The sequence below is a fragment of the Pelobates fuscus genome, chromosome 4, assembly GCF_036172605.1.
Source record: "Pelobates fuscus isolate aPelFus1 chromosome 4, aPelFus1.pri, whole genome shotgun sequence".
NCBI lineage: Eukaryota > Metazoa > Chordata > Amphibia > Anura > Pelobatidae > Pelobates > Pelobates fuscus.
The window spans coordinates 324,392,417-324,412,030 of NC_086320.1; the positions used below are offsets into that span (position 1 = coordinate 324,392,417).

Genomic DNA, 19,614 nt, shown 5'->3' on the forward strand with positions numbered 1-19,614 from the left:
ATATCACCTTGGACTGTGTATATCTGCAAGGGTGAGCACACATCTCTGCCTACCGGACTCCCATCTAAGGTAAGCCCTGACACTGTAGAGGCAGCATTTGTAGGTCAAAGGAGCTGCTTAGAGAACTGTTGGGTGAAAAATTAGAAGAATGCAAGTGTCCCCTCACTTGTTACTCAGTAGGTACCCGCATCTAATTTCATATTTTTTTTTTTTATTTACAAAGGAACATTTACTCATAGGAATGAAATGAGATGTCATGACCTGTTGAGCAGAAGGAATAGCTGAATGCTCTTCTCCATAAACCTATAAAATATGTCAATTGCTGGTTAGCAGGATAGTGTTCAAATTTGCATTCCATCCACAGAGTTTATGGTCGTGCGGCATTGCTTTGCCAGCTGTGGACTACAAGTACAATGGCAGACATAGGGATTTTATCTATTGAGAGCAGAATGTGGCCTCATACGCGGTTCTACAGTTCAGATTATTAAAATGATGCCCTACAATTAATCACATTTTTTCATACATTCATCACTTTGAAACAAGTAATGACAATAATTCATTGGCCAGTGATCTTCAGGTATTGGATTTCTTGCGATTCACACAAGACCTTTAACCCCTTAAGGACACATGACATGTGTGACATGTCATGATTCCCTTTTATTCCAGAAATTTGGTCCTTAAGGGGTTAAAGATTGTATTTCCCAAATTTAAATATCTTACTGGAAGGTAGAAAATCAGTTACACTTAATAGAAATGTTATTAAAATGTTAAAATATGCCATAAGTTAATTTTATAGGGTATTTAAGTGAGACAACACCGTTTTACTAATGTTTAAAAAAGTATCACTCTGATATTTACTTTGTTGAGAGTATTGAGAGCTGCCGTGGCTGCAACCAGTGCTGGTTCAGCTTTAGTCAAATCGTCTTCGCAGTCCTTCTGTTTGACAGACACTTCTTCTTGTATCAATGCAACCTGTGGGCAGAGACATGGATACTTTATCTCCATTTACATATATAAGACAAAGTGGAGAAAACCATAACACTAATACGTTTATACCACTAATAAGTTGATACCAATCACAGATGGATATTAATCAAAGATTCACTGGGGTTTGCTAAGAAACTACTACATTGTAGAGTAGATGTCTGGGAATGACTTTGTGGTTGTTTTCCAATTCTGGCCACAACACAACGGGTGACTGCGTTACTTTTAGAAGTAATTTATTCACAGTTTGTTTGTGCCTGACAGTTATGGTTCAGGGGCAGAGAAGGACTACGATCCCACAGTGCTCTCTTCAGGTTACTAGTCTGCGATCATTTATTCATTCTTCACACAGGGAGGGCCTATCAATTCCTTAAGGCCTAGGCAGCTGTCCAAAGGTCACCTTACCATTAATCCCTCTCTGTTTAAGGGACAGACAATATTTCAGTAGAGTTTTGGAGCAAAATCATATCATAGCTTAATGTCATATAGACTGTAAGCTTATTTGAGCAGGAAACTCATCTACCTATTGTTCCTGTGTCATTTTCTAATTGTCTCATTTAATGTTAAATTTCCCCCTTTCATAAAATTGAAGAGTGCTGCGTGCTGCGAAATAAGTTGGCGCTATATAAATACGAATAATAATATAGAAGATTATTTGCACCACATTTGGATGAATATCAGTGTAATGTACCTGGGAAGCTACAACACAATCAAAGGCATTGTAAGCAATTATTTATATAACCGTGGTCTACTGCTCTTTAAGAATACAGATTATATTTCCTATCCACGAATATATCCTAAGCTACTTTAAGATCCATTAACAAATTATGCAGAAATGTACAAGGATTCAGTAAGTGGAAATTGGTGGTGTAAAGGCAAAGCTAAAGTTGTCTCCTTATGTCTTAAGGAGAGGTAACATAAAATCAGTCTACGAACAAAATATGATTATTGCATGAACCATAAATGTTCTAATAGAGAGATGTAGTAACAGTGTATAAATGAGGTATCAGTGAGTTGGTCAATAGAATGAATGCCCTCTCTAATCACCAGGGGATGTATTAGGTGTCCTCTGACCACCAGAGAAAATAATGTACAATGAGTCCAGGGGACATTTGGGGTCATTAAGACTGCTTCTGGCCTCTGTTGAAAAATAACGATCACATTGACCATATCGAGATCAAAGAAACATGGAGTGAGGATATGAAAGCTGAACAATCATTGTGTTTTAAGACTTATAACACATATTTGAATTTACTGGATTTGGGGGGTTCATTATTGATTCTAAAGAAAGTAACCAAAAAACAATGATATTCTCAGACTAAGGGAGCACAAAGCACTTAAACCCATACAGACATACAGACAGTAGAATAGGAAATGGTATGAATAACATTTTGTTACATAATAACTTTAAAATTCTGTGTTAGATTACTAAAATATTATATAATTCCCCTATTAATATTAAAGGAATCAATAGGGCAACTATACCAACGTTTCACAATCATCAGAGCAAATCAATAACGCTGTGATTCTTATTGAAGCAAAATCAGATCCGTTTTTATTGTTCTGTTTTATGCTATAGAACATCTAAAAAAAATGGAAACATGCAAATAGCAAGAAAGGGTCAAGAGGTAATAATCACGTTGTCAAATTTCTGCTGTAAATGCACCGGCCATAATTTCTTTTCACTTTTTTATGTTTCTGGATATAGAAGATTTTTTTAAACATTTTTTTTATATAAATTGTTCACTCACAAAAGGGTGTATTTTGTGCCGCAGATTACACAACCCAAAATGACTGCATTATACTGACCTTCTGTTCTTCTGCATCAGCAATAGCCTTTTCCTGGCTCACTTTTTCAGTCTGATGTCCTATTTTAGTAATTAGGGCTTCGGCGTCTTGATTTCTCTGCTTTAATTCAGCCTCCTGAGAGGCAAGCTTAGCTTTTAGATCTTCTACCTGCACGACAAAGAAGAGGACATAACTCCATAGATTTCACAGCTGAAAGTATTCAGATATCTGGCAGAACAGATAAACCTCTATGCAAATTTGCTGAAATGGATACTAAAGGAACAATCTAGGCTGGAGTTTATCCCATTATTAACGCATTACAGAAATAATGCATTCCAAATATATCATACGTTCTCGTAGCTTCGTGTGGTGAGTTTTGCCCAGACCAGGAAGCAGCTAATACTCATCAGTCAATCCTAACCATTTCATTATTTCTTCAATGGTGGAGCTGAACATATGACACTAACCCTTGATCAGCAAGAATTTACACTACATGTAGTGCAGCACTCAGGAAACGTTTTAGCCTCTAGACGAGTGAATGAAACGTCTACTCAACCTCAATGCTGCAATTCAAAGTAGTTTATAGAAAAGAGGCAGGAGACCTCTATTCATCATCACCCACCTATGTAAAGAACACAAGTTTTTATAGTGATAGGAATGCTCCTAGCACCATATAACTACAGCACCCCCTAGTGGTTATGCTGCTAGGAGAGTTCTGAAGCCCCAGTGTAGGAAGTCAGAGTGTTCGCTATTGATCTGACAACTTACATGGGGTCCACAGGTCACCTCCTTCAAGCGAGCCTTAAGTTGTTTGCATTTGCCTTAGGTCAGTAGATACTCTCTTACTCAGATAATGAGATGGCCCTGAAATAGCAATTATTGAATGCCTTATGAAAAAGCATTTAAAACAAATTACTATTGTGTGGTGAAGGGAGTTGTGTTTTTATTACAGCATTTTATATTGTAAGAAATGACATTCAAGCACAATCCGCACACTATGTGAACAAAGGTCCGACTATTTTAACTTTACCTGTGATGCTGTTGTTTTAAGTTTCTCCAAACCATTGACAAGATGTTCCATCCTCTGAGACAACTCCCTTCGTTTCCTGCCCAGCAGATTTTTGTACAATGTAATTTGCTCTAGGAAGCTTTTCGGAGTGGTGTAGTTATAACGTTTCTCATTTTGATAATATTTGCTACTCATTTCATTGACACTGGTGTGAACGTATGCCATAAACTGACTGATTGAATCCTTGACATTTGGCTGAAAAAAAAAAAAAAAATGAAAACACAGAATATACTTTAATGTATCATGAGAGGCTTCAAGCAGACCCTAATACATATAACTTGCAAGAGGGCTTAAGAGATCTAATAAAGTTCAAGAGTACACACACACTAAAAGTGGGATCTAAAAAAGGATTGATTCAACGTGGAAGATGGCAACTGTGATTTTCAAAAGTTCTGCTTTACAGAACCGATGGCTGTATTGACTTGCTGCAAAAAAAAAAATCATAATTTTATGCTAGGTTCCATTTGTATGTTTTTAAGTGATTACAGCTTGAAGAAATGTATTTTACACCTGGATCACTATATACCTATTTGGGTTTGACGATCCTTAATAGTCTATGTACACTCATAATTATTTTGGGGGTTTCACACATATATGAGTATTAGTACACCACGCCATTTTCTGTTTGTTTTTTTTTTTTTTTACACTTGGGAGTTTAACCCCTTAGGGACCAAACTTCTGGAATAAAAAGGAATCATGACATGTCACACATGTCATGTGTCCTTAAGGGGTTAAATAAGATTATCTCATAAATGAATACCTGTGAGATATAAGCAAGGAAGTGGGCATAATAAATTGGTTATCTGTTTTTTTATGTGCCATCAAGTCCTTTCTTTCATAAAATTATTAAATATAAAATTATTAATTAATTAATACTTTGACAAGTGGATTTTCTACTTAAATGATTCATACCTATCTGGTTTATTAAAAATATATGAATCATATAATTAAGGTAAATATATTCAAATATAAGCTACATATTAATTTGAAATTCATCAATCACTGTCAAGCAGGGGATAAGGGTTGTACATAGATACATTGTATTTTATGTTGACAGGTACATTACATTGCACCCACAAACAGTTTTTAAAATGTGGTCCACTGACAACTGCATTTTATCAGTTAAATATTGATAATACTCATCTGTAAGCAAACTCAATGATGTCCTGATGCCCTGTGGCTAAGCGCAAGAAAAACTGTATTCACAGCTTTGTTAGCTTGACTAAGGGAGACTTAAAGTCAAAAGGACTCATCTTGTTATTAAAAGTGCTCGGGGAACAGTAAATTGACTCATTTTGTTAAACTAGCCAGCAGACAAGTGCACTCAACTCAACTCTCTGGGCAAATAAATCTTAATGGTATTTCCCCAGTTTGCAGCTTGGTGTCTATATCTCTCATTCATTCAGTGACACTGTAAATAAATGGTAAATACATTGTGATGAAAACTTGGACATTCAAAGCTCTGAGGCATATACATGTCCAATTCAATAAACACAAAAGCTCAGTCCGTATACGGAGAAACAAAGCGCCAGTTATTCAACCCAAAAGACTGACTGCAACGTTTTAGTCCTGGACCTGTCTTTGTAAAGTCACATATTGTGTGTATTTTATTATTATTTGCACTTCAGATCCGAACAATTGAATTTATTGGTCTTGAAATTGTATTCATTGTAAAATGCCAAAAAACGATTAAAAATAAAAAAATAAAAAAAATAAACACAGTACTGGACTACAGCACATTAAACGGTGAACCCTTTGCGTGGAAGAGAATTATGTAATCTATGACATCACTAACAAACTACACTATCCTGTGTACACCCTATAAAGCCATTGCTGTTTTGGAAGGCATCCCTTTAAATGTCCCTGTCCTAATCGACATATGAACTAATCGACTTATGTGAACTCGCAACCAATTATTACACGTATTTATTGCTCTCCCTGAGTGATTAACATCATCAATTAATCATTGAAAACCTGGAAATCAATTATGACGAATTCAATCAGATACACCAAGAGTAGTCTCTCTAAAGTTACACACAATTGCACAATACGTCACGCCTAATATCTTGCATCTGAGACGCAGCTAGATGACATTTTGTATCATGTTTACTATGGTACACCTCTGCTGATTTGTGAACTATAAATATATGAGCAAGCAAAAAAAAAAAAAGCATATTAATAAGGACAAAATATATCAAATGCATTAAAGTTGTAATAGCTTCCGGAGTGTCCCTTTAAGGCAGTTGTTTTGGTATCCTTTCTTGAAAATGTATTTCCCTCCAGCAAGAAACAAACCTTAAAGCGGCACTGTCATGCCGAACTTACCTTTCCTCAATCTCTTCCTCTTCTCACCCTCTCTCGGGATCTGTTATTCATTTCTTCCATTCTTCTTTAGTTTTCTTTAAAACCATAAGACAAAGTAGGGACTCTTTGTCTTATGGGATTCCTCCGCTTGACCAGCTCTGACCAGCGGAGGAGCAAAGTGTGCTTCATTTCCGCTGGTCAGAGCAATTTTCCCATGATCCCTAGCTTTCCTCCCTGTTCCCACAATGCTTCCTGTCAGTATTGCCGAAAGTCCTGTCACTTAGAATGAACGCCGGCAAAACTGCCGAATTGCATCCTAACAGAATGAGCACTGTTTCTCCATTGGTGTTGGGATGCAATTCGGTACTTTGTTCGGATCGGAATTTCATTCAAATGAATGAAACTCCGATCCTATTCATTGCTGTGGCTGCATCTTGCAGCCGCTTAGTAGATAACTCCCTAATTCCCACGGTATCAGGGAGCTATCTACTAAAAGGCTGAAAGACCTAAACTGGTCTTTCAGCCAAATTTACTAACACCAAGTAAAAATGACTTGGTATTAGTAAATAATATGCCCCTACTCGCTATACCGCGAGTAGGGGCATGTCTAGTAAGCAGTGAGCAGCCTGTGGCTGCTCACTGTAGAAAAAAAAAATAAAAAAATATTGCCCCCCACCCCTAAATGACAGGTGGGGGCCGTTAAGTAAAATAAGGGAGGGAGACCTATTGTCCCCCCCCCCGGCCCCCACCCCTGAGCGGTGGGTGGGGGCCATAAAGATAATGAGGGGGGGGGACCTACTGTCTTCCCCCCCCGGCCCCCACCCCTGGGCGGCGGGTGGGGGCCATAATGTTAATAAAGGGGGGGGGGACCTACTGTCCTCCCCCCCGGCCCCCACCCCTGGCCGGCGGGTGGGGGCCATAATGGTAATAAGAGGGGGGGGACCTACTGTCCTCCCCCCCCCGGCCCCCACCCCTGGGCGGCGGGTGGGGGCCATAATAGTAGTAGGGGGGGGGACCTACTGTCCTCCCCCCCGGCCCCCACCCCTGGCCGGCGGGTGGGGGCCATAATAGTAATAGGGGGGGGGGACCTACTGTCCTCCCCCCCCCCAGGCCCCCACCCCTGGGCGGCGGGTGGGGGCCATAACAGTAACAAGGGGGGGGGACCTACTGTCCTCCCCCCCGGCCCCCACCCCTGGCCGGCGGGTGGGGGCCATAATAGTAATAGGGGGGGGACCTACTGTCCTCCCCCCCCCGGCCCCCACCCCTGGGCGGCGGGTGGGGGCCATCATAGTAATAAGGGGGGGGGGGGACCTACTGCCCCCCCCCGGCCCCCACCCCTGGGCGGCGGGTGGGGGCACTAAGTAAATCCCCCCCCCCCATCAAGGTGACTAGGGGTGCCCAAGCCCCTAGTCACCCACCCCCCACCCAAATAAAAAATGCCCCTACCTACCCCCCTCACCCTAAAAAATAGTGAGGGGGGAATAAAATTGCTAACCTGTAAAGTAAAATTAAACTTACCATTCGACGTCTTCTTTTTTCTAAAATCTTCATTTTTCAGCCCCAAAAAAGGCCAAATAAAAAACCATCATAGCCGTCGAACTAAAAATAAAATAAAAAACCCGAGCGCAAAAAAAAAACCCGACGAAAAAGAAAAAACCCGAGCGCACAAAAAAATAATCCATCTTCACCCATGGAGGGCTCCGCGCAGACTGAGCTCCGCAGGGCGGGGCAAGGCTTATAAAGCCTTGCCCCGCCCTGCAATTAGCCTAAGAACACTCTGATTGATGGGTTTAAGCCAATCAGAGTGCTCTTTGTCATTTTACAAGCGTGGGAAAGTTCTTTGGAATTTTCCCACGCTTGTAAAATGACACAGAGCACTGTGATTGGATGGCTTGAAATCCATCCAATCACAGTGCTCTGTGTCATTTTACAAGCGTGGGAAAGTTCTTTGGAATTTTCCCACGCTTGTAAAATGACACAGAGCACTGTGATTGGATGGCTTGAAATCCATCCAATCACAGTGCTCTGTGTCATTTTACAAGCGTGGGAAAGTTCCAAAGAATTTTCCCACGCTTGTAAAATGACACAGAGCACTGTGATTGGATGGCTTGAAATGCATGTGCGGGAATCTCACAGTCTGTGTAGTGTGGGTAGATGACGTGTCCCACAGGGACTTCACCTACCCACACAAAGATGGCGGCGCCCTGAATATAGATCGGGGCAGAAAATAAAGAATAAAAAATAGGTAATGTGGGGGGCATAGGGGCATTTGGGGATGACTAGGGGGTCGATTGGATGTAGTTGAGGCTGGAGGGGGGTTAAAAAAAAAACGGAATTCGGCATGACAGTGCCGCTTTAAACATAAAGCAGACAACTTTTATTGTAGTCTGTCCAACAGCATAGAGAAGATATATGTGTCAAGGAAACAATGATGGATTTAGCAACTCTGTTGCCAGACCATCCACTGTGAAATATATATACTACAGGAGAGATGCCATTTAACTCTTTGAGCAATAGAAAGGTGACTGACTGATTAATTAGCTACATTCCAGGACTCACAATTAACTTGGGAAGTTCCTGTAAGGTAAAGGTGCCAAATAGGTAGATACCCAAATGTTGTGGACCATAACTTCCATGGTTCTTTGCCATTCTAAAGACTAACATATCATCGTGGGAGTTGTACTTCTATGTCGTTTTGGCAATCTCTGCTCTAGGATTTCCTTCTGGAGGAGGGATTGAGTTACCCCTTTGAAAGCTAGAAGGGTTTCTGAGATGTCCATGTTCTAGCAGCCAAAATGGTTAATTGATCATAGAGTTTTCTATGCTTTCTCCTCCCTATTCAGTGGATTCCCCAATGGCCACATATGGTCATTCTGTATTCTAATATATGTATATATATATATAAATACATTGAATCTCCCAAGCAGTACATGATTACATGATGGAACACCCTGAAATGCTTTATATGGTGGCCAGTAAAGACACGGCATCCAGAACATCAGTAGTTGTAATACCCCCACAGCGACAAAGTACCAAATGATGTCTGCCCTGCTCATTTGTTAATAAAGCAATCTAAAGGTTAATAAAGTGAAAATGCTAATGGTTTTCTTGTTAATTAAATGATTAATTAATTCTTAACAGTTTACTGTTAATGCGGCTCAGGGTTTCCTGAATCTTTAATCCCGGCAGTTTCCAAATTTGTGATGCAGAATTTACTCATCGATTGCTCTAATGATGCTGAAACCATCGCTGCAATTTGCTTAAATGCCATCATCTGTAACCTGTCAATGCACACTGACAATCCTTTCTAGAATATCTTACAAATGAAGAACGCTAAAAGTAGGGTGATTTACTAAAGCGTGAATTGTTAGGAACTGGAAGTGAATTCAAAGCAAATGTTGAAATTTTGGCCAAAATGTGTTTTCAGCTTTGCTAATTTGTAATTTAATTTGAATTCGTGCTTTAGTGAATAACCTTAGGCTGAGTAACACTTAAACATACTCTCCATGTGTATAAGAAAAATCTGATATATATATATATACATGCATTAGGTAAAAAAAACACTGCATTTCATAGTTAAAGCATTTCATATTACACGAACAAACAATATATATTGTGTAAACATAAAAATAAACATGCCTATAATCAACTACAAAATATACATACTGCAATAAAACATGTCAAATAGTTAAAGGGATACTATAAGTGCCAGGATTACAGAGCTGTATTCCTGGCACTACAGAGCTCTCTTCCTACCCCTTCCCTCACACCCCCTTCCCTACTCCTGCCCTGGTGAATAAAGGGTTAAAGTTGAATAAAAGGTTACTTACCTTATCCCAGGGTTGATGTCGCTCAGCGCTGGATTGCGGCTCCACCTCCTCCGTCCAGGGATGAGGAGACACTAATGCGCATGTGCGGCAATACTGTGCACTCCTTAGACCTCCCCATAGAAAACCATCGAATCAATGCTTTCCTATGGGAAATAAGCTGACACTGGAGGTCCCCATGCAGAGCATGAGGATGTCCAGCGCCAGATACCGGACCTTGGGTCCGTTTGGATGCAGGAAGCACCTCCAGTGGTTCTAGACAGCCACTGAAGGCAGACTTAGTGCTGCAATGCAAACATTGCAGTTTTCCTGGATCTATATTTTACATTGCAGCACTACGTGCAATAGGGATATTGCACACAGACCACTTTAATCAGCTGAAGTGGTCTGGGTGCCTATAGAGTCCCTTTAAGTTGTTGAATATATATTTGTCAGACCTAACCGCTGTCCATCTTTGGTGGTCACTGCTGTCCTAGAGGTGATTTTTTTTTTTAGAACATGGGTTTACAAGTCAACAATCAGGACAGTCCTGCAGAACCCAAAATGGTTGGATGGTATGTGTTTTATTTTTTAATTCTTTGTGAAGACATTTTTCTGAAGGAAGATATTTAAATGTACACATATTTTTAAAGGAAATTCCAAGTTCCTCTGAAAATGTCATGCTCTACATTCTTCTGTTACGTTACTTTTTTATTTTTCTTAAAATGTCTATATGTGTTGCAGCTGTTACATATAAATGGTAACCTACATTAAATTCTTTATAAGTGTGTTTATTTTCATGAGTGTATTGTCATTTAGTATGTGCTGGTTGATGAGACACTAATTTATTGTTTTCACATATCCAGAGATGCACTGATTACCTAAACTAATTACACTGTTCCAGAGATTCTCAATAGGGGTCTGTAGGTACCTACCCACCCCATCAGTGCCTATATTCTATCTTTCTTTACTTGATGAGCACAGACAGATTAGAAATGTTCTCTCTTTTAAACAGAGTCATGTAAATATATCCCACTAATAGCTGGGCATTGCTCTATTTTTGATAGCCACAATAATGCTAATGAAATGGCGAGTTCAATGAAAAATACAATACAAAAAAACAAATCAACAAATGACAACCAATGTTATTTGGGATCTGTCCACATAGACCTGACTTTACCAATCAACCTGTCAAAGAAAACCTAGTTTCAGGTGGGTCAAAAAACAGGCGTGATTTAGCTGTGACCTACTTGGACGCAATCTTGAAGCTGAATGGCCTCAACTTAACAACCACGTTAAGAAACGTAATAGTTCCTTAAATGAACACTCCACACATAAAGCACTTCTGCAGTCTATCACATTTGTGGCAGTTTATAAATGTGACGATTTCAGTCGAAATTTGAACTTTTATATTTGGGGGAGTTACACCTTCCTGATTGTCCAGATGGAATGTGTTTTCTTCAACCTCCTTTAGGTCCACAGAACTAACGGGAGTGTCAGCACCCATTGAGAAACATTGGAAATCCATGATCGTATGCGCATGCTCGTGGATCCAGAGAAGCATCTGATTGGTGTATTCCCCAGGACAGACTGAAAGTCTGTGCTTCAGAAAATGGGAGGGCTTCCAGAGCATATCTGCAACTTCTGAAAACTTCTGAAAAAAAAAAACGTTTTTTTTCCCATATACTACTAAAGAAAAATGTGGAAAAAAAAATGCATGCATCTTTTCTTTGGGGATATATTGCTTAAATTGTTACAAAATAATACATCTAATGTAGTGTTCCTTTAACAAGGTGCTCTCATTCTGCTATTAATGTTGCGCAAAATGGATGACAGTAACAAAAATTGAAAAAGTCTAGATTTCATAATTAAGCTGTCAGCAGTTAAAAATATATTTAAAAAAACGCAAGAGGGAGAGCTTTCTAAACCAGAAAGCTATTATGGTCCTGATGCAAATCAGTTACTTGCACCAGTGGTTTGTGAATGGGTATCTTGCTATATTTGTGTTACCAAATATTAGCTCTACAAGACTTTAAAGAGTTAATCTAAGCACCATGACCTCTTCAGTAATTTGAAGGGGTCATGGTGCCTGGAATCTGTATGTATAGCTTTTCGCTAATGACTCTGTTTTGCAGCATCATTTGGGTGTCATCAGCCAGGAGAGGATTAGAGTTTCAGGCTAATTAATGTCAACTGTGTGCATAATTCTGTGCATAGAATTGCAATCATTGGCTGCTGAGAGCAGTCAGCTGACGCTCTCAGCCAATGAATAGCCGGCAGGATTTAAATCTGACTGTGCATCTCAGCTATATATAGTGGTTATGATGCTTGGACTAACACTTTAACCCTAACAGACATCCTGAGTTGGTAGCAACTGCTGACTTATCAACCAACTTACCTTAAATAAGTTGGCAATGTTGGAACATTCCCTGACGTCACTTATGTCACTCAACCTTATGCTTGTTAAACTTGCAAGTTAGTGAACGGAGTCTTTCATTATTTAAACAGAATCCGATACACTGAATGTCATTTAGCAGTGCAACCTGAACTGTGTGCATTCTTCCATCTATAGACTGGCATGAGACACACATTGGATTGTAAACCAGAGGTGGAACTAGGAACAGCGGTGAAAGAACTGGAAGTGGCAGTAGAGGAGCCCCAGCAGGGAAAGTATCTATTGTTATTTAGCTTAACAAAATAGCTCAGCATGGGAGACAGGTCTTGCCAGAGAGCAGCTGGTTGTAATTCATGCTGCTTTCTCAGAATCACTAATCGTTGCAGAACAGGATTCTTTGATGATTGGCCTTCTTTGCATTCGTAATTTGTCACTTTTACTTATGATAAGGTCATTGGTGACAGCACTTCCTGACTTTAACAGCTGTGGCTCTTAAAAGGGTCATTGTAGAACTACTAATTGCAGTAATTTCATTAACATAAATTATTTATTCTGCCAATCACGTATCTTCATTTCAGTGTTACGCTGTTGTTTTTGTTTCATTTTTCTACGCAAGCCTGTCAGTTCATATACAATAATAGGGAACAGAATTTACTTTGCGTGTCTATAGTATACCGCGCAGTGTTCCTGGTTGGACAAAATCCGCATAATGAGAAGTTAGAATATAGTTATAAAAGCTTTATGTAATTGAGTACTAGCAATGCATATTTGCATATGACAGATTAAACGTATACTGAATACATTTGCATTAAATAGCTGTTTAACTACACCCATTTATCCAGATCTTTTCACACATAGCTAATGCTGTGTAAGAACCGGAATGTGCAAGTTAGTAGACCGGCAGCAGACCTTGTCAGCATAGTCATAATTCCTTTAAATTACATACAGCGATATGGTCTTATTTGCATAAAGTAAAATAATGTGACTGAGTTAAAAAAAAAAATGGAATGTTTAGTCATTCCTTTTATTAAAAGGGTAAATGTTACAGTGGAATCTCTATATTGCAAGTTTCCACAATACTAAGAAACGGAATTAGCGGTAGTTATTCCATGTTAAACCAGGAAAACATGGTTAAAGGGTTACTCCAAGCATGAGAACCGCTACAGCCTGCTGCAGTGATTATTATCCCATGAGAACCATGATGCCGTTCCTGGTAATAGGCCAAACTGTTTTGTAATGGTTTTTTCCTCTAACCTGGATCCCGCTGGGCTCCAAAGCTCTTATCTTGCCAGTGATGACAATTCGGCTTTTGCAGCCTTTTCCATGCTTTTTAAATTCAGTACACATGTAGTACAGACTTTTTAAGTGATTTAGAATTGATAGTAAAAAGAGGTTAGTCCTTGACTTTTTTCATGAAAAATGCATAGATTTTACCCAGTGCAGCAATGTACCACTGTCACTGTGAACTGTAAGAATTGTATAATTTGGACACACTGCTCTTCCCTAATGTTATATCACTTTATATCTTTATTGGCTTACTTGTTTACTTTATTGTATGATTGTAAACTTAAAGAATAAAAAAAACAAACCATAAAACAACACAGTGCGGCAGCTAGTTGGGTCATGTGTTAAATGGTTTAAATGGGTAAAAAAGTTCAGAAGGAGGGGTTTACAAAGATAAAGGCTGGAGTCTAGAACCCCAACATCTTGAAACGTGACCAGCCACCACTGGATATTAAGTAAAGTGCACTTACAGCCATGTTATTAGTGGACGCTGCCCCATTGGGTAAAAGCAAGAGAACTTTTGAGCAAATGTACAGGGATTCTTTTTTTATCTTCACAGTTAAACGTATTTATCCTCATCACACCATCCAGACAATAGTTGAGGGGGTTTGTGACTTGTCAAAGCTCTTTACCCACTATATTATTATTGCTCACACCACTCCCTGTGTTGTGAGGTAATAGGAAGGACCATAACACCAGATCACTCCTGGTTAATGGTAGGTCCAGGGTACCCCTGTTTTGTTTTTTATTCTATTATTATTATTACTACCTAGTGGTTGCTTGCACATTGGTCATTAGACTAATAATGTGGGTTTTGTATTTGGTTAATATCCAAATATCCATATGATGTTCCCAATTGAGCGAGGCAGCCCAAACAATGACCAGTTACTACAGTAACTAAGGAAGCACCATCCATGCTTGACTGACTGTGCTTGGTTAGATCAGAAGCCAGGGTGTTAGGACGGCATTGGCCCACTAGTGCCCGGAGACCCCGTCTCTTTCCCTGTCCCCTTGCATCTCAAGTTCCCACTTCAGTAACGACCTAGGCGACCACCTAATTGGACCAAAGGAAGCGTCGGCCCTGGCTAACATTACAGTACATACAGAACAAACTGATCATTGAATTTGAATTGCATCTGAGTACAAGAATTGCAATTAGAGTTGAAAAACAATTTGTGGATTTTCACAGGACTGTCGTTCCTTATCTACAAAATAATGGCACGCTTTCTCTAACAAAGTTTGAAACAAACAATTTAAACATATAGTGATTACGAGGGTTATTTACTAAAGTGAGAATTCAAAGTGGCTTAAAAAACAATTTCCAATTTTAATCCCAGAGTAGCCAAACTAAAAGTATAGCCAACTTGGAGATGTGTTCCAGTTCAGCAATTTTGATCTTAAATTTGATATTCACTTCACCTTGAATTATCACTTCTGTGAATAACTTTGCATCACTTGTTCAGGGAAACCCGAATGATCATATCTTTAAAATGCTTCTTGTTAACTGTTGCTTCTTTAACATAACATAGCTGTAAAAACAACTTTAACCAGTAGATGGCGTTAAACCATCTACTCATGATGTGTTCACTAAGATAGGAAAAGATTCTGTTTAAGTTTGTGCTTAACACCCTTTCCTTACATAGGAGTGCCACACACCTGGAGATAGTCATTGTCATTAGACCTTGAGATGAACCCAAGTTGTGATAATTTCCCTGAGAATTGTCAGTTATGATTTCCATAAAATAAAAAGTCCTTAAAACCAAGTCAGGCTAATCGGAGTGTTGAGAGTCTCAGTAACATTATCAAGTGCAATTACAACGGAACTCCGAAGTTCAAAGGACCAGTAATGCACTTTGGTCAGTGTAAATCTATTTGGTGGTGTAGTGAGGGTATAAATAAGGAATACATGCACAAAGTGTACAGAACTTTCCCTGCACACTCTTTGGCTACCACAACCATGTCCTATAGAGTTCAAGAGGCAGCAGTAAAAAGATTTTCAAACCATAATTTGCATAAATTATCTGCCTCCCCATACAACCAACAGAGACCCACCAACCACTCCTCAGTCACCACCTCCCAGCCCTGGAAATCCAAATGGCCTTTTCTTAAGTCGTGCTGTATCAGTTTATCTTTTAGTTATATGTGGTATGACTGGAGCATAAATCAGCATTAGCATACCTCCTAAGTGTACCTATTTAGAAGAAACAGTCCCTACTTTGGGCCCAAATTTCAATGTCCTTGCTTTCTATCCCTCTGTCCCTCTTTTGTAGGAGCTCCATATTGTTGGTGTATCTGAGTGTATAACAGAGCTCTACAACAATAATACTCACAGTAATGTTTCTGTAAACCACAATAAATGTGTTTAGAAACCAATCTGTGTAAAAAATATACATTGTTCAAATTGTAAATTACATTTTAGTTTCACAAATTGCTATTAGTAAGTCACCTATTCTCAGAACGGCCCGACTCCTTGCCACACCCCCACTCACACCCCTAAAATTAAAGTGTCCCTCTTTGTCATTTTAATGTTGGGAGTTACGCACTAATGAACCTTTAAATTAAACATATATGGAAGGCCTGGCCTGAAGTTGTGGGAGGGGCTTGGTTCCCCTTCTTAAGGGGCTCCAGACCCTTCCCTCATTACCTGTTAGGTCTGACGAATTGTGGAGAAAGAGTTCGCCACTTCCGGTTTTCGGACGGCAGTTCCTGTTCTCAGTCAGCGGCATCCAGGGTTCTGTTACCTCCGGGTGCGACGGGCTGGTGCGCCTTAGGCCGGGCGGTCGTCGGGTGATTTTGAGCGGCAGAAATCGTAAGTTAAACGGCCGTCGCAAATTTGGCGGCACGGCCGTTTCACGTCTTCATTAATCGATGATTTCTCGCACGGTCACAATGCCGGTAGTTTACAACTCTATACTACCGGCGGTCACATCTAAAAACGATTTTGACTCTATGGGAAAAGTTATTTTTGCTCACTCGGTACGTTACAGGTCTTCTTATGACCACTCATTAAAAAACGCGGTTACTTAAGGTCATACACGGGCATAGGCACTAGAGCGACCTCTGGCGTCTAATTATTATTAGTGTTTTACTTGTCCATGTATTCACAACCTGCTGTTCATATATGTTTCATTAGAGGTTCTTCTATTTGTTTAAAGCACGAGTTATGACATATAAGGTTAAATATCAGTCCAGAGGGGTCTTTTGTGTGGGGCATATATTTAGTGGGTAGAATATAAGTAGGATATGCGGCTTAAAAGCTGGGTCTCTCATAATTAAACTCTGACTACGGTATAATGGTGGAGGTAAATTACATACATAAGATGATTAGCACTTAGGATGATTATGGACCTCTTTTTCAGTATTTCTCAGCAGTAACACGGTGGGCAGCTATTCTACCAACTTTCACTGGACTTAGGTCAGTAATCTTGAGTTATTTACTACTTAAATGGTCACGCAACACCAGGGTCCTTATATGTGTTTTTCTGTATTTTTATGTATAGGCATCCTTGCTCTATTGTGTAAATTGGTTCCCCGTCCCCTGCTAGTGAAATACTACTGGTAGGTATCAGAATAGCAGGGGAGTTAGGGGTCATATTTTACCCGTACAAACATATATTACTTTTGTAGGTTACTACAGATCGCCTGTACCCCCTTTTTCTCCTCATAATATCTGGCAACTTGCTCATCAGGTACGTCATATCTTCTCGACTATTTTTCCTCCCTACCTACCCTTTCGGGTTTAGTACATATATACTGGCATACAATAATAGGACCCACTAGGTATGTTTTTCTGGCCTTTTACGCCTTACGTTAGTGGTCCCGCGAGGCCAACATCCATCCTCATTTCGGAGGTACGGCATCCCCTCGGGCCCATTCATAGCTAGCCGCCTCGATTGGTTGCATAGAGAGGGCCTCACTTGTCACTCCCATTCTGTCTTATGCTGTTACAAATCACGGAGAGGCCTTCACCCCGCCATAATGCCAATGGCCACGTACTCCACACGAGCCAAATCATAGATAGTGCCTCTCACAGCCGCTTGGCTACTAGCAGGGCCTCACCTGTCACGTTGCTTAATAATTCTTCGCCACTTGGCATTAGTTATAGTTAGTTAAGCCAGTTGGGTAGCACCCCAGGTAACATATCATTTTATGTTGTAGCACGTCACAAATTCCGGAAGGAAGGGAAGATGAGTCCATACCCAGTACACCGGCTAGATCAGTCACTCCGTCTCGGGGTGACGACAACGCGAGCCCTGCCTCACTCAGGGCGTGGAATATTCCCAGGATCACGGCCGAATTAAGGAAGAGAAATATTCCTTTCCCTGCTACGGCTAGGAAAGCAGAACTGTACAGATTGTTGAATACACAGACTGATAACACGGGGGCGGGGGAAGGGTCCAGTGGCACCCAATCTTCGGATCTGAATACGGTTCTTTCCTCAGTCCTGACCTCTTTAGGTCATATTACTGTCAAACTAGACAAAATGGATGCAGAGAGCCAGCAAAGGTCGCTGGCTGCTGCAGTGGATCCGGTCGCTTCAGTGCGTTTGGACCCCCTACCGGGTAATTTACAAAACAGTTTGAAAGACCCGCATATCATTAACCCCGCACACATGGTGCCTGCTAAAACAAAAAAGGACATCTTGGAAGGGAAAGATATCAATCTGGTATCACTTCTGATAGCCTCACAAGATGTCCTTGAGAATAAGACCTATGCATACGGGGATGTGTCAGTAGTATTGAAGTCCAGAGACCCCAGGTTGAATCAGAAGCTATCGTTTCCAGAATTTGTACTAGCTTTCGGGATATACAGAGATGTGATATGCTCTGTATACCCGGATAGGAGGGAGGAGTTGGACCTGTACCTCCACAAGCTGGTGGATTTGGGGCATAAGTACGGTGGTACGTCTTTTTACGACTACCACCGTGCTTTTTCCGCGAAGGCGTCGGCCGCCCTTTCACAGTTCAATTATCAAGCTGATTGGGGCGTGCTTGATACAGAGCTTTTTTGCCGGCACTTCGCGGGCCTTAAAACCTTAGCCTGTATCATTTGCTCGTCCAACTCCCACACGGCTAATCTGTGCCCAAATTCTCCAGAGGTAAACGCTGTTTTTTCACCTCCTAATGTAGTACCTACAGGGAGACCTGGCAGGGTACGTAAAGATAAACTAGGCCGTGACATAGTGTTCTTGGGTAAATCGCAGGTCTGTAACAATTTCAACACCGGCACTTGCGGTTACAGTGCCTGCAGACTTCTGCATGTATGCTCACAATGTTTCAGAGCTCACTCCAAGGCGGTGTGCCCCAATAAATTATATCCTAAGCAGTACTTATCGTCTCTTCATGTCTCCCTACTGAAAGAGCTTTTATGTGATCACCCTTCACAACATCTCGTTGGTGGCAGGGTTTACGATGGGGTTTCACACGGGTATTATTCACATGCCTACGGGGATCCTGGAATGTAATAACTTACAGACAGCCCTAGCAGCGCCCGACACTATTGACCTACTCCTACAGAAGGAAACTATTGACCTACTCCTACAGAAGGAAATTGACCAAGGTTTTTTGTTAGGCCCTTTCGACTCCCCGCCTTTCGCGGTTTGGAGGACGAACCCCATAGGACTGGTCACTCATAAATCCTCCAATAAACAAAGATTAATTCTCGACCTGTCAGCCCCCCATGCATCTCATACCCCAAGTCTAAACTCACTAATTCCGTCGGAAGAATTTTCCCTCTAGTATGTCAAAATAGATAATACAGTCACGGCCATCCTCTCACCCGGGGTAGGGGCATGGCTGAGTAAAACTGATATTGTCAACACTTTTAAGCTGCTCCCTATCCATCCATCCCTATGGCATTTACATGGTGTTAAGTGGCGAAGTTCATATTACTTTTTCACACGTCTCACGTTTGGTTCTAAAAGCAGCCCCAGGATTTTTTATATTTTTGCTGAGACGTTGTGCTGGATGCTGCTTAACATCTGT

At 40.6% G+C, this 19,614-nt stretch overlaps 1 protein-coding gene across 1 annotated transcript in view; it reads right to left on the reverse strand.

Annotated features, from left to right (window-relative positions):
- DNAH11 (dynein axonemal heavy chain 11) overlaps positions 1-19,614 on the reverse strand; it is a 217,288-nt gene that overhangs the window by 60,203 nt on the left and 137,471 nt on the right. Inside the window, exons 56-58 of the mRNA XM_063450883.1 lie at positions 3,803-4,036; positions 2,794-2,940; positions 859-972 (exon numbers count right to left, since the gene is read on the reverse strand). Of these exons, the coding sequence (XP_063306953.1) occupies positions 859-972; positions 2,794-2,940; positions 3,803-4,036 (495 nt within the window). The remainder of the gene's footprint in view (positions 1-858; positions 973-2,793; positions 2,941-3,802; positions 4,037-19,614) is intronic.